This window comes from Calliphora vicina, chromosome 1 (genome assembly GCF_958450345.1).
Source record: "Calliphora vicina chromosome 1, idCalVici1.1, whole genome shotgun sequence".
NCBI lineage: Eukaryota > Metazoa > Arthropoda > Insecta > Diptera > Calliphoridae > Calliphora > Calliphora vicina.
The window spans coordinates 168500213-168515965 of NC_088780.1; the positions used below are offsets into that span (position 1 = coordinate 168500213).

Here is a 15753-nt window from a genome sequence, read left to right on the forward strand (position 1 = left end):
CTTTATCAAAGTGTGGGTTTGTTTAATATTTTGACAGCTACAAATATTTGCTCACGTTTTATCTCTTTAAAAGCTAATTTATACATACCAAAAAAATAACAGAGAATTCTCTACAATGAGTTTTGATAAGAGAGAGCTAGTAAAAAATAAATAAATAAACAATTCAACAGGTGTTTATTAAGCAGATAGATTTCACTTTCAGAAAGTAAACAAAGCCATAACAAATGATATCGAAAGCTTTAAATGAGAAAGCTTCTTTCTCTCCCCCAAAAGCATCAACATAAACTTGACAATATGGCATTTGCGCTTAACAGTTTTCTATTATTTACAGTTAAAAAGCTTAATAAAAACAGCTTTTTAACAACTGTATTATAATTGGAAAAAAACCCACTGACACAAATGTCCTTTTAGTTCCTGTACTTCTGGCAAGTGAATAAGTTGACATTTCAATCAAAAAGAAAATATAAGAAAATGTCTTAAACGAATATTAAACTAAAGAAAGTTAAAAATTAAACAAATAAACAAAAATCTATATAGATATAACAAAAAGTAAGTAAACAATTTGAAAATTGTTTAATAAAACAGATAAAAGCTAACTTTATTAGTTCTTTAAATAGCTTAAAATAAAATTCAGTTTTCTGCAAAATCCAAAAAAATAAAAAGTCGCTTATTTATTGTGTGTGTATCCTTAATTTTCTTTCTTAATATACATACATACATACTTACATACATAGTACATACATGACCCTACTGCACTACATTTTGGTTAATGTAAGTATTTATTTACTATGTGTATTTACGAGTGTTTGTTTGTATGTACATTTAAGGAAAGAAAAAATTTTGAATACAAACATTATTAATAGGAAAAAACCTTGTTTTAAATTTAGTTATAAATACCACATTCATAAAACATTTGATTAAATTCTTAACATTGAACTTGGAATTGAAAATATTTCATTAGAAAACGTCCTTTTCCATAACTTTTCTGTGGGCCCCACATTCTCTGCTCCATTCTATTCTATTATATCACGAATTTTAGTTCAAACTATTCATTTAATACTTAGTATACTTTTCAATTGCTCTTAGTTTTTTTTGGTATGTATTGCATTGCATTGCATTTCATTCTTTTTCCTTGCACTTCAATTATGTAGTTTTTTTCTTCTGTGCATTCCTTTTAGATTTTTCATTGCCTGCTGCTGGTTGTCTGTTTGACTGACTGACTGGCATTTGAAGAGGACTCTTGAAGACATTTGCATCTTGTTACAACAACCATTACAATGGCATGTCCTTATTTTCGTCGCACTGATTCATTGTTACGCCAACCCTCAGTGGTTGCGGAACCTTCTGCCACATGGGCCTTGGAGGATGATGAACAACCCGATGATGCTTTAACATTAACCCATTTGCAAATGGCTATACAGCTGTTAACAGCTCCTTCGGTATTGCTACTTAATTGAATTTCAAATATTTGTTTGTTTGTTTCTAATGTTTTTTTTTATGTTTTAGAATGAGGATTTAAATACTGCTGTTACATCTTTAATTTCGAAATACAATCAAAGCTGGCCTAATATTTCAAAATTGTAAGTTAAACTTGTAATGAGATTTAAACAAAATAATGTTTCTTAAACAAGTTTAAGGCTTTGGGTTCTCCAAGTTTGTATGGGCATTAAAAAGGGGGTTGATTGCCCTTGAATTATTTCCACATCTTTAACCCTCTAATCCGCAAACTTTAAAAAGCTAAAAAACATTGTCGAATATTTTTTTTTGGTAATTATGAGCCAATAAACTCAGAACAGCCATCAGAAACTAATTTGCAAATTAAGTTTAGGAACCAGGTGCAAAAAGGTGAAGATTGCCTTAGAGCATTGTTGCCGGTTTAGGTGTAAAAAAACAAAAATTATGATAGGATTTTATTGAAAAACTAATGAAAAAGAACTAATACAAAAATATTTCGAATAGATCGGTCGACTAAAAGTTAGTAAAACTTTGATTTAAAAAAAATGACACACAAAATTTCTCGTGCTAAAATAATGATATCACTCACAAAACAGCTGACAGAACAAAAACTAAAAGTCAGAATACATTTCGTCCTTCGAGGGAAATGTTACCAAATTTGTAACTAAAGTCACAGTTAAATTAAATTAAAAAAAAAACATAATACCCTACACTAAGTAAAATAGCAAAAACATTTTTCTTTTAAAATTTCAATAATTTATATTTTTGAGTGATTTTCGGAAGTGGGCCTTATATGGGGGCTATGACCAATTATGGACCGATCACCATGAAATTAGGTCGTGTGATTTATGTCTATATGAAAGTTTACTATGTTGAATTTTGTGAGTATACCAACATTTTTAAGCGATTTATGCACGTTAAAGTGATTTTCGGAAGCGGGTGCTATGACTAATTATGGACCGATCGTAACAAAATTTGGTGACATGAATTTAATCGACTCAGAAAGTGATTCTAAGTCGATCGGTATACTTTAAGGTGGGTGTTAGACTAATATTTTTGGGCGTTACAAACATCTGCAAAAACGCATTATACCCTCCCCACTATGGTGGTGTAGGGTATAATTATAATTACTTTTTGAGATAACTGGTGTTTTGTAATACATGCCTTGAGGCATTCTTGAGGGTTAGAGGGTTAATTTAATACTAGTTGCATGTAATGACTTGAATAACTAATTGATCGTAAGAACCTGCAAAAACCTTTAGTTTTCCATTTTTCAAATGGACAAGCGAATATCTTAAACACATAAAGAACATATTGGGTGTATGTCTTAAAAATTCGATATTCTTTTAAATGTTTAGCTTTTATTTTGAAACGTTTTGTACAATATAAATTTATTCAAAGTATTGGCGATTATTTTCCCATCTTTCTGGCAACATATGGATTCCGAGCCAAAAGAACTGATCATGTTTTGAGGCCAAGAACGAATCAAGCCAATATCGGATAGAGAGTGTTCTGAGCGATCGGTCGAAACAAATAATAATCGGACTATAAAGCGGTTAAGACAAAACTTCCCAATCACTTCATTCTTAATACTTTTTAACAGGTATTGTAACATGTGACCGAGCGTTGTCATATTCTGGGCGTCTTTCTTTCAATGCTCGCTTCAAACGAATCTGTTGTGGTCGGTACAGGCTCCATGTGAAAATCTGATCAGATTTCAGGTGCTCATAATATATAGGACATTTGCTCCCACCAAATACATGGAATTACCTTAGCGACATGGATATTTGGCTTTGATGTCGATTCGACTGGTTGGCTGGACTTCACATACGATCTCTTACACTACGGGTTATCGTAATGGATTAAGTTTTCATCGCAAGTAATGATTCGGTCTAAAATTATTCACTCTTACACGCAGAGAAAAAATATAGTTGGGCATGGTTACTGTAACCATTTCAATATTGTTACAAGTTTTTTAACTATATTATGGTCACAGTAACCATTTACATGATTGTGGTAACCATAATATGGTTAATTTACGATTCACATGATTGTAGCAACCATATATATGGTTACAGTAAACAAATATATGTTTGTGACAACCATTCATATGATGAAGGACTTATCATATTATGTTGCTCTCGGCTTAAGGCTTATCATAATCTGAGAACAACATATTATGATAAAATTATTCATCATATATATGGTTGCCACAAACATATATTTGTTTACTGTAACCATATATGTATATGGTTGCTACAATCATGTGAATCGTAAATTAACCATATTATGGTTACCACAATCATGTAAATAGTTACTGTGACTATAATATAGTTAAAAATCTTGTAACACTATTTAAATGGTTACAGTAACCATGCCCAATTATATTTTTTCTCTGCGTGTATAGCGTTTAAACATCATTTCGGACATGCAAAATCATCTTCCAAGGTCTCTCGGCTTCAATTCGTATGGTATCCAATTTTCCAGCTTTTGAACGAATCCTGCTGCTCACAAACGTTGATTTGCTGATTGAAAAGCTCTCAATGATTTTGCAAGCTCTCCGTGAGTTTTACAACAATATTCATTCAGAGTTTTACAACAATATTAATTCGGAGTTCTTGTCTGGCCTGGGCGATATTTGTCTTCCGTGTCAAATAAATAAGTAGATATAGAAAATCTACCATAACAAATTAAGAAAATATAAAGAACAATTTTCGAGATTTTTAAGGATAAAAGTCAAAAAATAGTTTATTCTTTAATGGAAACTTTATTCGAAAAGTCATAATTGTCTCCCGACTCTTGTTTAGTGGTTTTACAATGTTGTCGTGTTTTGGTTTTTTGAGTAGTTTTTGATAAAAGGGAAATATTTTTAAATATATTACACTGCCGATACTTTTGAAGTTGTTTTTAGTTACATCTAGGGTTTTTAATTTCACGACCTTTTTTGATTCCCGGGAATCGGTAAGATTTTTCTCTACATTCCCGGGTACCCGGCTATTCCCGAAATATATAATAATACTGTAAACTATGAATATTATAGCAAAATTTCATATACAAACTTAGTGTTATAATCACTATATATCCAGCCTTTCATTTCATAAATCCATTCCCAATATCTAATTCATTAGCTTGCTTCAAAAATTTAAATTGTATTAATTTTGAAGTTAATTAATAACAGGATTTATTCAAACTTTGAATGATTAAATTTTTGTTGATTCAAATCTACTACAAATTGAGTTAAAATGTTTTTAGCTTTTAATAATTTTCAAAATGAATTTAAAACAAATTTCTTAAGCCTTTTAGTAAAAAGAATGAATTCAATACATTTAACTGAATAGTTAAGAGATAAAATTTATGTTGATCTCGAAAATTTCCAAATTATTGTATTCAAAGGTAAATTTGTATAATACATCATCTGCAAAACACACTCATTATAAAGCAGTCATTGTTACCAAGCAATATTGCTGTGTTTCCTTTCAAGGTCAATATCAATTATATACTTGAAAATATCAAATGATGTGCCGCCATCTAAAGTAGGGACCTTTGTTCTATTAGTGTTTTCTGGAATAATTCGCACCGGTCAATCTTGGGATTGAAGATTATTCACCTTTATTTCTAGATCGTGAAGTTTTCCATATGCTTTTTTAAATGTTCATTCGAAAAACACCAAATAAAAACAAGTAAGAGTGCTATATTCGGCTGTGCCGAATCTTATATACCCTTCACCAAATTGTACTTCAAAATTTTAAATATTTTTAGGTAAACAAAATTTAATTTTTTTCCAGTTGTTTTTTTCATTTTTTGGAAAATTTTTTTTTTCGATTATTTTAAATTTTTAATTTTTTTTTTTAATTTAAAATTTTTTTTTTTAAATTTTAATTTTTTTTTGTTTTTTAAATTTTTTTTTGTGAAAAAAAAAATTCGCGTTAAATTTTTTTCCGATTTTGACCCATTGTAGGTCCAACTTACTATGGTCTTATATACGTCGTTGCAAATGTCTTTGAAATATCTATCATTAGATATCCATATTGTCTATATTAATGTCTTAGTAATCCAGATATAGGTCAAAAATCGAGGTTGTCTTGGTTTTTTCCTCATATCTCAGCCATTTGTGGACCGATTTTGCTGATTTTAAATAGCAAAATTCTCGAAAGCATGTCTGACAGAATTATTGTAGATTTGGATCCCGAAGATATCTGGGGTCTTCAGAAAATTGATTTCAACAGACAGACAGACGGACATGTCTTAATCGACTCCGCTATCTATAAGGATCCAGAATATATACTTTATAGGGTCGGAAATGAAAAATGTAGAAATTACAAACGGAATAACAAACTTATATATTCTCACGAAGGTGAAGGGTATAATTAATAATAAGCGGTTTATCATTGCCGAGATATAAATGAAAAACTGTAAAAAAAAAACTTTTCACTTTTTTTCTTTGTAGTTTCGTCAGTTTTTAATTACCGGGAATCCCGACTAAAAATCCCGGGAATCGGGTAGTGAAAAATTGGCAAAATTCCCGGGAAATTTGTCCCATAAAAACCCTAGTTTCATCAGATACTGAGCTTATTGTTTATGTTTTCTGAAATTTTTAAACTCTATAAATGGTACATTATATTTTCAGGCGCATTGATTTGAATACTTTGAAAAATATACCCAATTATGACTATCTGGGTGATATACAAGACATCCTTTTGGAAATGGATGAATCGAGTGCTAGTGAGATATTAGTACTGCTAGGAGAGGAGTTAATAATTTCATGCTGTACGGGCATCATAGAGAGAGCCTTCCGTTGCTTGGGTACAGAGCTGCAAGAGTTTTTGGGATCTCTGGATGGAGTATATGATGTTTTGAAATTTCAAGAGGTCTGTAATTAAACATTAAATCATATTTGTTTTATGAAACTCATTCAATTGTTTTTATTTTCCAGGAAGAGGATTGCAGCGATACTGGCTTTGTATGTGCCGGTGATGGTGAATTAATTTTCACCTCTGAACGTCCTGTAATTGCCTGGTTATTGTTGGGCTCTTTAAAAGCCTTGACACGCATGCTGTTTAATCTCCAGGTCAATATAAAAATTGAGCCTGTAGAGGGAGATTGTCGTCGCTATCGCTATTTGTTTTCTCTAGCTAAGGATGGCCATGCCAGGGAGGCACAAGTCATGAAACCCTCAGAGGAGCTGCCCATGCAACGCAGCAATTCAACCAGTGCTGCCGATTTGTCTATGAATTCAAGCTCGTTTTGCAAAGCTTTTCCTTGGCATTTTATAATGAATGAAGAATTGGAGCTGGTGCAATTGGGTATGTAGACAAAGCATCGAGTAAGAGAGAAACAATTAGAACTTTTTTTCAAATGTTTTCAGGTCGTGGCTTCAGCAAACTTTATAAACCCTACTTGGCTGATTATGGTTGTCTGGCTACCACGTATTTTGATTTCAAACGTCCCAAGGGTTTAAACATGAAGTTTCGTGACATTATTCGTCGTACCTATACAGCGTTTTTAATCGCTTTAAAAAGTCCACCTGATGTGCAAGAGTTTACAGCTAAAGTATGTTTGACTTTTAAGAACTAATCAAATGTTTAACCTTTTATTTATTTGCTCCCAGGGCCTAGAAATCAAGGGCCAAATGGTGCATTGTCCTGAATCCAATTCATTACTGTTTATGGGATCACCATTTTTGGATGGTTTAGATGGCTTGACCTGCAATGGTCTTTTCATCTCCGACATTCCACTACATGATGCTACACGCGAAGTCATTTTAGTGGGAGAACAGGCCAGGGCCCAGGATGGTTTGCGCAGACGTATGGATAAATTGAAGAGTTCCATAGAAGAGGCCAATGCAGCAGTAACCAAAGAACGTAAAAAGAATGTCAGTCTTTTGCATTTGATTTTCCCAGCCGAAATTGCTGAGCGTTTGTGGTTGGGTGCCAATATTGATGCCAAGACCTATCCAGATGTCACTATACTCTTCAGTGACATTGTGGGCTTCACCAGCATTTGTTCTCGAGCTACACCATTCATGGTCATCAGTATGCTGGAAAGCTTATACAAGGACTTTGATGAGTTCTGTGACATGTTCGATGTGTACAAAGTGGAGACTATAGGCGATGCTTATTGTGTGGCCAGTGGTCTACATCGAGCTTCGATCTATGATGCTCATAAGGTGGCTTGGATGGCATTGAAAATGGTGGATGCTTGTTCCAGGCAAATAACCCATGATGGTGAGCAAATCAAAATGCGCATTGGTTTGCATACTGGCACTGTTTTGGCCGGAGTTGTGGGCCGTAAAATGCCACGTTACTGTTTGTTTGGTCATAACGTTACTATTGCCAATAAGTTTGAGTCGGGCAGTGAGGCGTGCAAAATTAATGTCAGCCCCACAACAAGAGAGTAAGTTTCCATAAATGTCAAAATGTTTTCAAATTTCAATTATTTGTTTAATTTCTATTTTAGGTGGCTTATTAAGCATTCCGGTTTTGACTTTAACTTACAACCCCGGGACCCAGCCTGTTTACCTAAGGAATTTTTCAATGCCGGCAATGGCACCTGTTACTTTTTGGAAAAATATCGTCATCCTTCTATGGATGAGAGCCTACCCCTGGATGATCACATAACAGCGGCCATGAAATCTATAACCACTACTGCAACAGATTATTAAACCGTTTTTACTCCATTTGAAAACAAACTCACACAAATTAGCTTTATTTAAGTTCTAAATGAAATTTGAAAGAAATCCTAAAAAATATGAACTTGAATTGGAATTGAATCAATCAATCCTTGCTCACTTATTCAACTTCTTGTTAATTTCTCTTGGATTCACTCCACTCGTCGGTCAGCATGTATTTTAGTGACATGAACTTGTAATGTATTAAAATTTAAACAATGTTTGTTAATTTAAAATAAATAATACTAATTTATTCAATAAATCATGATAATTTAAATGTCAATATTGTCTTGAAGTTTCATCCCTCAATTTGTAGACTTTATCGTAGACCGGACTTTGGGCCTTCAAACACTTTTGCAATTCCAATACCATGTTACCGGCATCATATTTATGGTATTTTGTATTCGCACGATGTGAACAGTTGTGTATTACGGCTCGAGATTCGGGAAAATCTTCATTCGCCTCTAGGTAACTCAAGTTGATTTCGGATTCCTAAAAATTAAGTTAATATAATTAATATAATTTCTTGGAAGATTATGATCAGAAGTTATGATCAATTCTTATGTTATTATGGTCCATAACTCCTAAACAAAAATAGTGTCTTCTTTAAAAATGTGTACAAATATAAAACTATTGGGTGTATGACTTTAAAATGCGAGATTTTTCTTTTAAAATTTTTAGCTTTTATTTTTATTTAGCTTTCATATGCCAGCATATGGATTCCGAGCCAATATCGGATACTCTGTTTCAAAGTGAAGCGTATCACTGAGAGAGCATTCTGCATCGATCGAAATAAATAGTAGTCGGATGGGACACGGTCTGGACTGTAAAGCGGGTGAGGCAAAACATCCCAACCACTTCATTCCAAATAAGGTATTGCAACATGTTGCCGAGCGTTGTCATGATGGAATATTACGGTTTCATGTCTGACCTCATATTCTGCACAGAGAAAACAGATTCGTGATACCAACCGAATTTGTTGCCAATCGAATGATTCTATCTTCGTGACCGAATTTTACAGTAGTGGCTACAAAATTTTGGAAGGGGTAACAAAAGTTTGGTTACTTCAACCGAAATTCTTCTTTATCAACTTACTTTCTTTTGATAGAATCGAAAAATTCTATGTGTGCAACCGAAACATTCGATTGCCAACAAATTCGGTTGCTATCACGAATCCGTTTTCTCTGTGTGGGCGTTTTTCTTTCAATGCTCGATTCAAACGAATCAGTTGTGTTCGGTACAGGCTCCATGTGAAAGTCTGATCAGGTTTTAGCTGCTGATAATAGATAGGACATTTTTCCTCCCACCAAATACAGAGAATTACCTTAGCGACGTGGATATTTGATGTCGATTCAGCTGGTTGACTGGGCTTCACATATGATCTCTTACGCTTCCAGTTATCGTAATGGATCCATTTTTCATCGCAAGTAATGATTCGGTGCAAAGATTATCTTTTATAGCATCCAAGCATCATTTCGGACATGCAAAATCGTATTTCAAGGTATCTCGTTTTCAAATCGTACCTAATTTGCTGGTCGAAAACTTTTTGAAATTGCTGTTGAGTTTTACAACAATTGTCAAGCAGTAATCCCTCAAATTCTTCAAACATTTTTGGCTGGCCTGGGCGACTTTTGTCTTCCGCGTCAAAATCACCACTTCTGAACAGCACAAACCATCTCTTGCAAGTTAAAATCGACAGACTTTTAGGAAGTATAACACAAATTCCCGCAGATGACGATTCGTTGGTACCAAATTAAACATTTTCGAAATGTTAACGTTCAATTACTAAGTGAGAATATGTGACAGATATGCACACAGAAAAAAATATTTCTTAAACTGATTCAATTAAAATATTTGTCACATATTGAACTGGTTTCAATTATTTCATAATTAAATCAAGTATTCATTTGCTCAAAAACAAAATTTCTTGATATTTTCTATTGAATTTTGAGTTTTGAATTTGATTATTTTGTCAATTGAATATACAATTTTCGTTATTGGTTCAATTTCAAATACAAAAATTATTGAATAGATAATTTTCGTAATTGAAAACACATTTTTGTTATTTTTTGTGTTTCAGTTACGAAAATTATCAATTCAATAATTTTTGTATTTGAAATTCAACCAATAACGAAAATTGTATATTCAATTGTCAAAATAATGAAATTTAATGTTGTACATTGTATGGTTTGAGATATAGAAACGAGACATAATTGTAAAAAACCTAAGTCTGTTGTCAAAAACCTATCTCTGGCAACAACAAAATACATGTTAGTTAATGTATTCTGTTTTTGTATCAGACATATGATTTGTTGTATTTTTGTTTGACAAATCGGAGTGTCTCGTCTCTATGTATAATTCTCTATGGTTTGAGAGTTATATCGATATATTCAAAACCCTCTATCTTAAAAAACACAACTTTTCAGGAGAGCCAAAAATTAGTAAGTAAAATAGAATAGCAAGAAGAAATTATTCCAAAAAAAAATTTTGAAAATTAATAATTTCGGAAAAAATTAATTGTATAAGATAGAGAAATAACAAAAATGCAAATAAAACTGTAAAAAAAATATGGTTGTTATGAAATTCACACAACTGTTTTATTGAATATTTTACCATCAAAAAGTGATTTTCGTGAAAATCGAAGATAGAGGGTTTTGAATATAGGACCTCGATATGCTGTTATGTATGTAAAATTTTGTGAAATTTTAAAATATTCTTAAATTTACAAGACGTTATACTTTTGAACCGTAAACGGCCTCGATTCAAGAAGTCTATGACTTTATAAAGACTTGCAATATATAACTGTGGCAAATTTCCGCAATGTGCTGTTTTCTGTCCGCTTTGGGATGTACTCTCCCATTCTTTATTGTTTTCGAATATATTTAAAACAATTTTAAGTAAACAACTGTTTAAATATAACTGAATAAATATTTTAATTATAATAGCAACAAAAAAAACTATAATAACATGTATTATAGTTTTTTGCAAGCTGAAACTGTGGCACCAAGTAGGTGCAAGTTGGTGATGAAACTATTATCAGGGTGGTAAAATTTATTTGGAAATTACATTAAGACAAAACATTTAAAGATCGAAGAAAATTCAAGTTAGAATCAGATCTAAAACCTTTGGAAAACGATCTAGAATTTCTACAGGATTCATACTTCATTTTAGAATACTCTTCTTTAAAGTATCTTAAATAACTCACACTTACATCAACTCTGCCATACGCATCCAAGTAGTGAATATTATGAAAGATACACTTCAGTTTATTTTTGTATTGCGACAGCAACGAAACCTCTTCATCCTGTGATGTCGCTTCTCTAGCCACAATATTTTCTCCATCAATGAAATCACAAAACTCCGTAGCAGATTGACCAATTTCTTTACTGTTTATAGACTTTAAATTAATGAAGCGATTATTATTTTCCACTTTTGCAAATATTTCCATACTTACATTCTCCGTTTTCCAAGTGCTGTTTGTGGTAAAAAAATATTCAAATAATTCCAAACAGTTGCTGCGAAACTCCATTAATTTGCGATAACAATCAGTGCAATTGCCATTAAGCGGTTCGCTAAAATCAAATCTTTCCAAACAGGTGTCCTCCTCGAAAGCCTCTTCAATTTTTTCCCAAATATCAATGAATTTTTTGCTCTATTTTATAAGGTACATAATTTAGCCAGCCAAAAACCTTTGTAATTGTAATTAATAAATTCAAATACAAACTCACATTTAAACCTCTTGTCTTTAAATCCATTAAACCCATTTTATAGAGAAAACATTGCAAAAAACAATGAGTCTCGTGAGTATCACTGTAATTGACTGTATCGGCCTGGGGATATTGTTCCAAGCACCTGAGACGAGCATGACGTATAAGAGAATCGCTCAAACTGAAATTCTATAGTTTTAAATGGATTTTTGTGTTAAACGTGAATGAATATCTTTAATTACGATACTTATTTACTGTTAATTCCATTGACTCTTGACAATGGTTTGAGTCCACACTAATCGCCAACAAGATGAGCAATATTTTCAATATATTTCGATATGCCATATTGCACTTGTATTCTTCATTTAATTCCTTTTATTTATGTTATGATATTTTATTATTATTTTCTTAGTTTTTATTTTGACTTCAATTGCTGTGCTGATTTAATTAATATGTGTCAGCACCGTAGAGTTTTATCTATCTGATGGTTGTTTATATTCTGTTACCGTTTCTGTGTTTTTTTTTTCGTTTGATAAGAACGGTCGGGCGGTGTAGATTGCTTATGACTGGTACGTTTGCATTTCAGAACAAAATAAAACATTTTTTTATTGGCCTTATTCAAATAGAGGAATGTATACAAAATTTAGGTATCTCTTTAATGTTGATATGAATTTACAAGCAATTGAACAGTGAGTAAGAAAGTACGATTCTCTTGAGCATTTTTGTTTACCTTAAATATTGCTTGTATTTAAAAAGCGAGTTATAATGTGAGTCAGATAAGGTGGATAAAGATTGTGAAAAAAAAGTTAAAAACCTTACAACGAATGTGAAATACCCTTTTTTGATTTAGATTTGATAAATCTGAATATTTTGAAAAGAGACCTTTCAAATTTTGTTAAGTGACATACATTCCGATTCAAAGAACTGATCGAATATTTATTTCATAAAAAACAATTCAAAAGTGTTCACCGAAAAAAAAAGTACGTGAAAAAATAATTGAAACTTTTCAAAAAAATCCAATTAGGATTTTAAAACAAGTAAGAAAATATGGTCGGTCAAGCCCGACCATATCGGTCAAGCCCGACCATATAATACCCTACACTAACTAAAAGAGCAAAAATATTCTTCTTCTAAAATTTCAATAATTTATATTTCTGAGTGATTTTCGGAAGTGGGCCTTATATGGGGGCTATTACCAATTATGGACCGATCACCATGAAATTAGGTTGTGTGATTTATGTTTATAAGTTTACTATGTTGAATTTTGTGAGTATACCAACATTTTTAAGCGACTTATGCACGTTAAAGTGATTTTTGGAAGCGGGTCTATATGGGAGCTATGACTAAGTATGGACCGATCCTAACAAAATTTGGTGACATGAATTCTGTATATATAAAACTTATTTGAAGCGCAATTTGTGGAGATACATTTATGACCGATAAAATCCAATTTCGGAAGGACATTTGTATGGGGGCTAGGTGAAATAATGGACCGATTTTATCCAGTTTCAATAGGCTTGGCAGAAAAAATAATATGTACCAAATTTGATAGAAATATCTTCAAAATTGCGACCTGTACTCTGCGCACCAGCCAGCCAGCCGACCAGACGGACGGACGGACATCGTTTAATCGACTCAGAAAGTGATTCTAAGCCGATCGGCATACTTTAAGGTGGGTGTTAGACTAATATTTTTGGGCGTTACAAACATCTGCACAAACGCATAATACCCTCCCCACTATGGTGGTGTAGGGTATAAAAATACTTGAACATTGAAAGGAAACCTGGATCAGGCAGAAAAAAGGACTATCAGATATTGGTAATGCAAAGAAGACGAACAACTCTTTCGAATAGCACCGAACACTTCTATCAGAAAATCAGCACGTAAATTTAAATGCTCTGATTATTTTGTGTGCAGAGCTAAAATTCAGATCGCAATGCGGTAAAGAACTTAAAACGCTAAAGAACGAGCGAAAAAATTGAGGTAAAATTTTATAAAAATACACCTGTTGTGTGATGGATGATGAAATTTGTCTACTGGCAGACTTTTCACAATTTCCGGATAAAGATTTTTATGTGGCTGATGGACGAGTTAATGTTCAAGATCAATACCAGACAAAAAAAAAACATACAAAATTCAACAAGAAGTGGTAATAGAAACCAATCGTAATTAAATATATCGGCTTTTACCTTTCTTAAAACTGCACACAGTGCCTTCATCTTTCTGGCCCAATTTGGCATCATGTCACTATGGAAAAACGGCCCTTGAGTGGCCCTTGAGAATCTAATTTTTGTACCAGTAGAGGCAAATCCAACTGTCCAGAACTTCGGTCTGTGGAAAGGTATTGAGCTCTCGTAAAAAATAATCAAAGAAAGGAATCCCAGGTCATGTCCGATACCGAGTAATATGCCAAAAAGTTTATTATTACTTACTGTTTACGAGATATTTGCATTTGAAAACTTCTATTCTGATATTTAGCTAATAGCGGATCTAAATTTTCAGGTATGGGATCTAAACTACCCATACCTGAAATCTAATTTAAGGTCCTGCTCTTGGTCATGTTCCCTGTCCAGTTTGTAGTTCGTTGGTCAACCCTTAAGCTGCTGGAGGATATTCATATTGTTGAATGCACTTTCCGTATCCAAAAATTATGCCATCACGTATTCTTTCTTGTCAAATGTATTCTCAATAGTACCAAGTTAATCGGTGAGAAGATACTTCAGACATGGTGTGTAATCCTTTGTGGTTTATTTTAAAATCACCTTTAAAATCATTCAACTTTTCTTATACTATTTACTAAATATTAATTTATTTCTATCATAAATTATTTTTTCTATTCTTAAACTTATGCACTTTGTTCTTGTTGTTTGGCGGCTTCATGACGTTTCTTAATATAATTTTCTATTTTCTCGCCAATGGTTGCCTTCATCAAACAACCATGTACTTCGAAAGCGGCCACATCATTGGGCTTATTGCCCTTGGGGAATTTGGCAATACAATCTTCGGCCACTTTCTTGACCTCTTCCTCCTCCATGTCCATTTTGAACTGTTTAGCAATACGATCCGCATGATAGCCCTGATGCGGACAGAAGATGCCGATTTTTTCCGCAGTGCAGAGGAAATATTTGCGAACGTTTTCCTCATTAGGAAATTCAAAATTATTCATTTTCTCTGATTGTTCAGGAGAGAGTGGATGTTTATTTAAGCATTCAATGCGAATGTCTGTCATTTGCTGTTTAGTTTTAACAGTCCATTCTTTGGCGGAAATCTATGGGAAATAAAAGTACATCTTATATATATTATGTGGTGTGCTCATTTTTATAATTTGTACTTACACAGGACACTAAAGCTAAAATTGCTACAAAGACTTTCATTTTTGATACAAAATTTATTTAATTTTAATTACAACTTGAGAGTACCGACAACCCTTTCCAAGAAAGATTTTTATTTGAATGACTGAATCTGGTCTGGGTAATGTTTTATAAGTATGAATATCAATATATATGTTTATTTTTTCTAAAATATTAGTTGCTGATAATAATATATATATGTGTGATTAATATATACATACATAGATGGAGACAAATGTACATATATAAAAAAAATATTACTATTTACTTGAGTTCGAAATGCCAGCTTAAATAGGCAATGTCAAATTGAACTAAAAAAATATTTATAGTGTTGCTTCCTTTGTTTAAAGCAACATTTTGCTCCGGTCTATTTCTAAATTGATTAAATTATATTTGTATTTGGACCATTGCATGTCAAATTATAAGTCAAAACAATCCTAATTTTAGAAAGTCATGAGATTTTGTGTTTCAGTTTTTCTTATTTTCTATTAAAAATCTAAATTTTGTTTCGAATTCGGTCGGTTAATACTTCAAATATTATATATATAGTTCCATTAAACTGAATGTGTACGTA

The 15753-nt window shown here is 32.5% G+C and overlaps 3 protein-coding genes across 3 annotated transcripts; 1 reads left to right on the forward strand and 2 right to left on the reverse strand.

Moving 5' to 3' along the window:
• The first annotated feature begins 1215 nt into the window (after positions 1 to 1215).
• Positions 1216 to 8119, forward strand: Gycalpha99B (guanylate cyclase 1 soluble subunit alpha 2). Its single transcript, XM_065511885.1, has 7 exons — positions 1216 to 1439; positions 1507 to 1580; positions 6083 to 6323; positions 6389 to 6758; positions 6821 to 7005; positions 7064 to 7848; positions 7912 to 8119. The coding sequence occupies exons 1-7, from the start codon at positions 1278 to 1280 to the stop codon at positions 8114 to 8116; spliced, it is 2022 nt and encodes a 673-aa protein (XP_065367957.1). The 5' UTR covers positions 1216 to 1277; the 3' UTR covers positions 8117 to 8119.
• Positions 8120 to 8343: 224 nt separating this feature from the next.
• Positions 8344 to 12242, reverse strand: LOC135960575 (uncharacterized). Its single transcript, XM_065511895.1, has 5 exons — positions 12085 to 12242; positions 11851 to 12018; positions 11577 to 11774; positions 11334 to 11519; positions 8344 to 8614 (listed from the first exon to the last, which is right to left on the reverse strand). The coding sequence occupies exons 1-5, from the start codon at positions 12172 to 12174 to the stop codon at positions 8402 to 8404; spliced, it is 855 nt and encodes a 284-aa protein (XP_065367967.1). The 5' UTR covers positions 12175 to 12242; the 3' UTR covers positions 8344 to 8401.
• A 2366-nt stretch (positions 12243 to 14608) lies between these two features.
• Positions 14609 to 15274, reverse strand: LOC135960585 (uncharacterized). The gene is made up of 2 exons (XM_065511907.1): positions 15165 to 15274; positions 14609 to 15097 (listed from the first exon to the last, which is right to left on the reverse strand). Exons 1-2 carry the CDS (start codon positions 15201 to 15203, stop codon positions 14675 to 14677), a joined length of 462 nt encoding a protein of 153 aa, XP_065367979.1. The 5' UTR covers positions 15204 to 15274; the 3' UTR covers positions 14609 to 14674.
• Between the last annotated feature and the right edge of the window lie 479 nt (positions 15275 to 15753).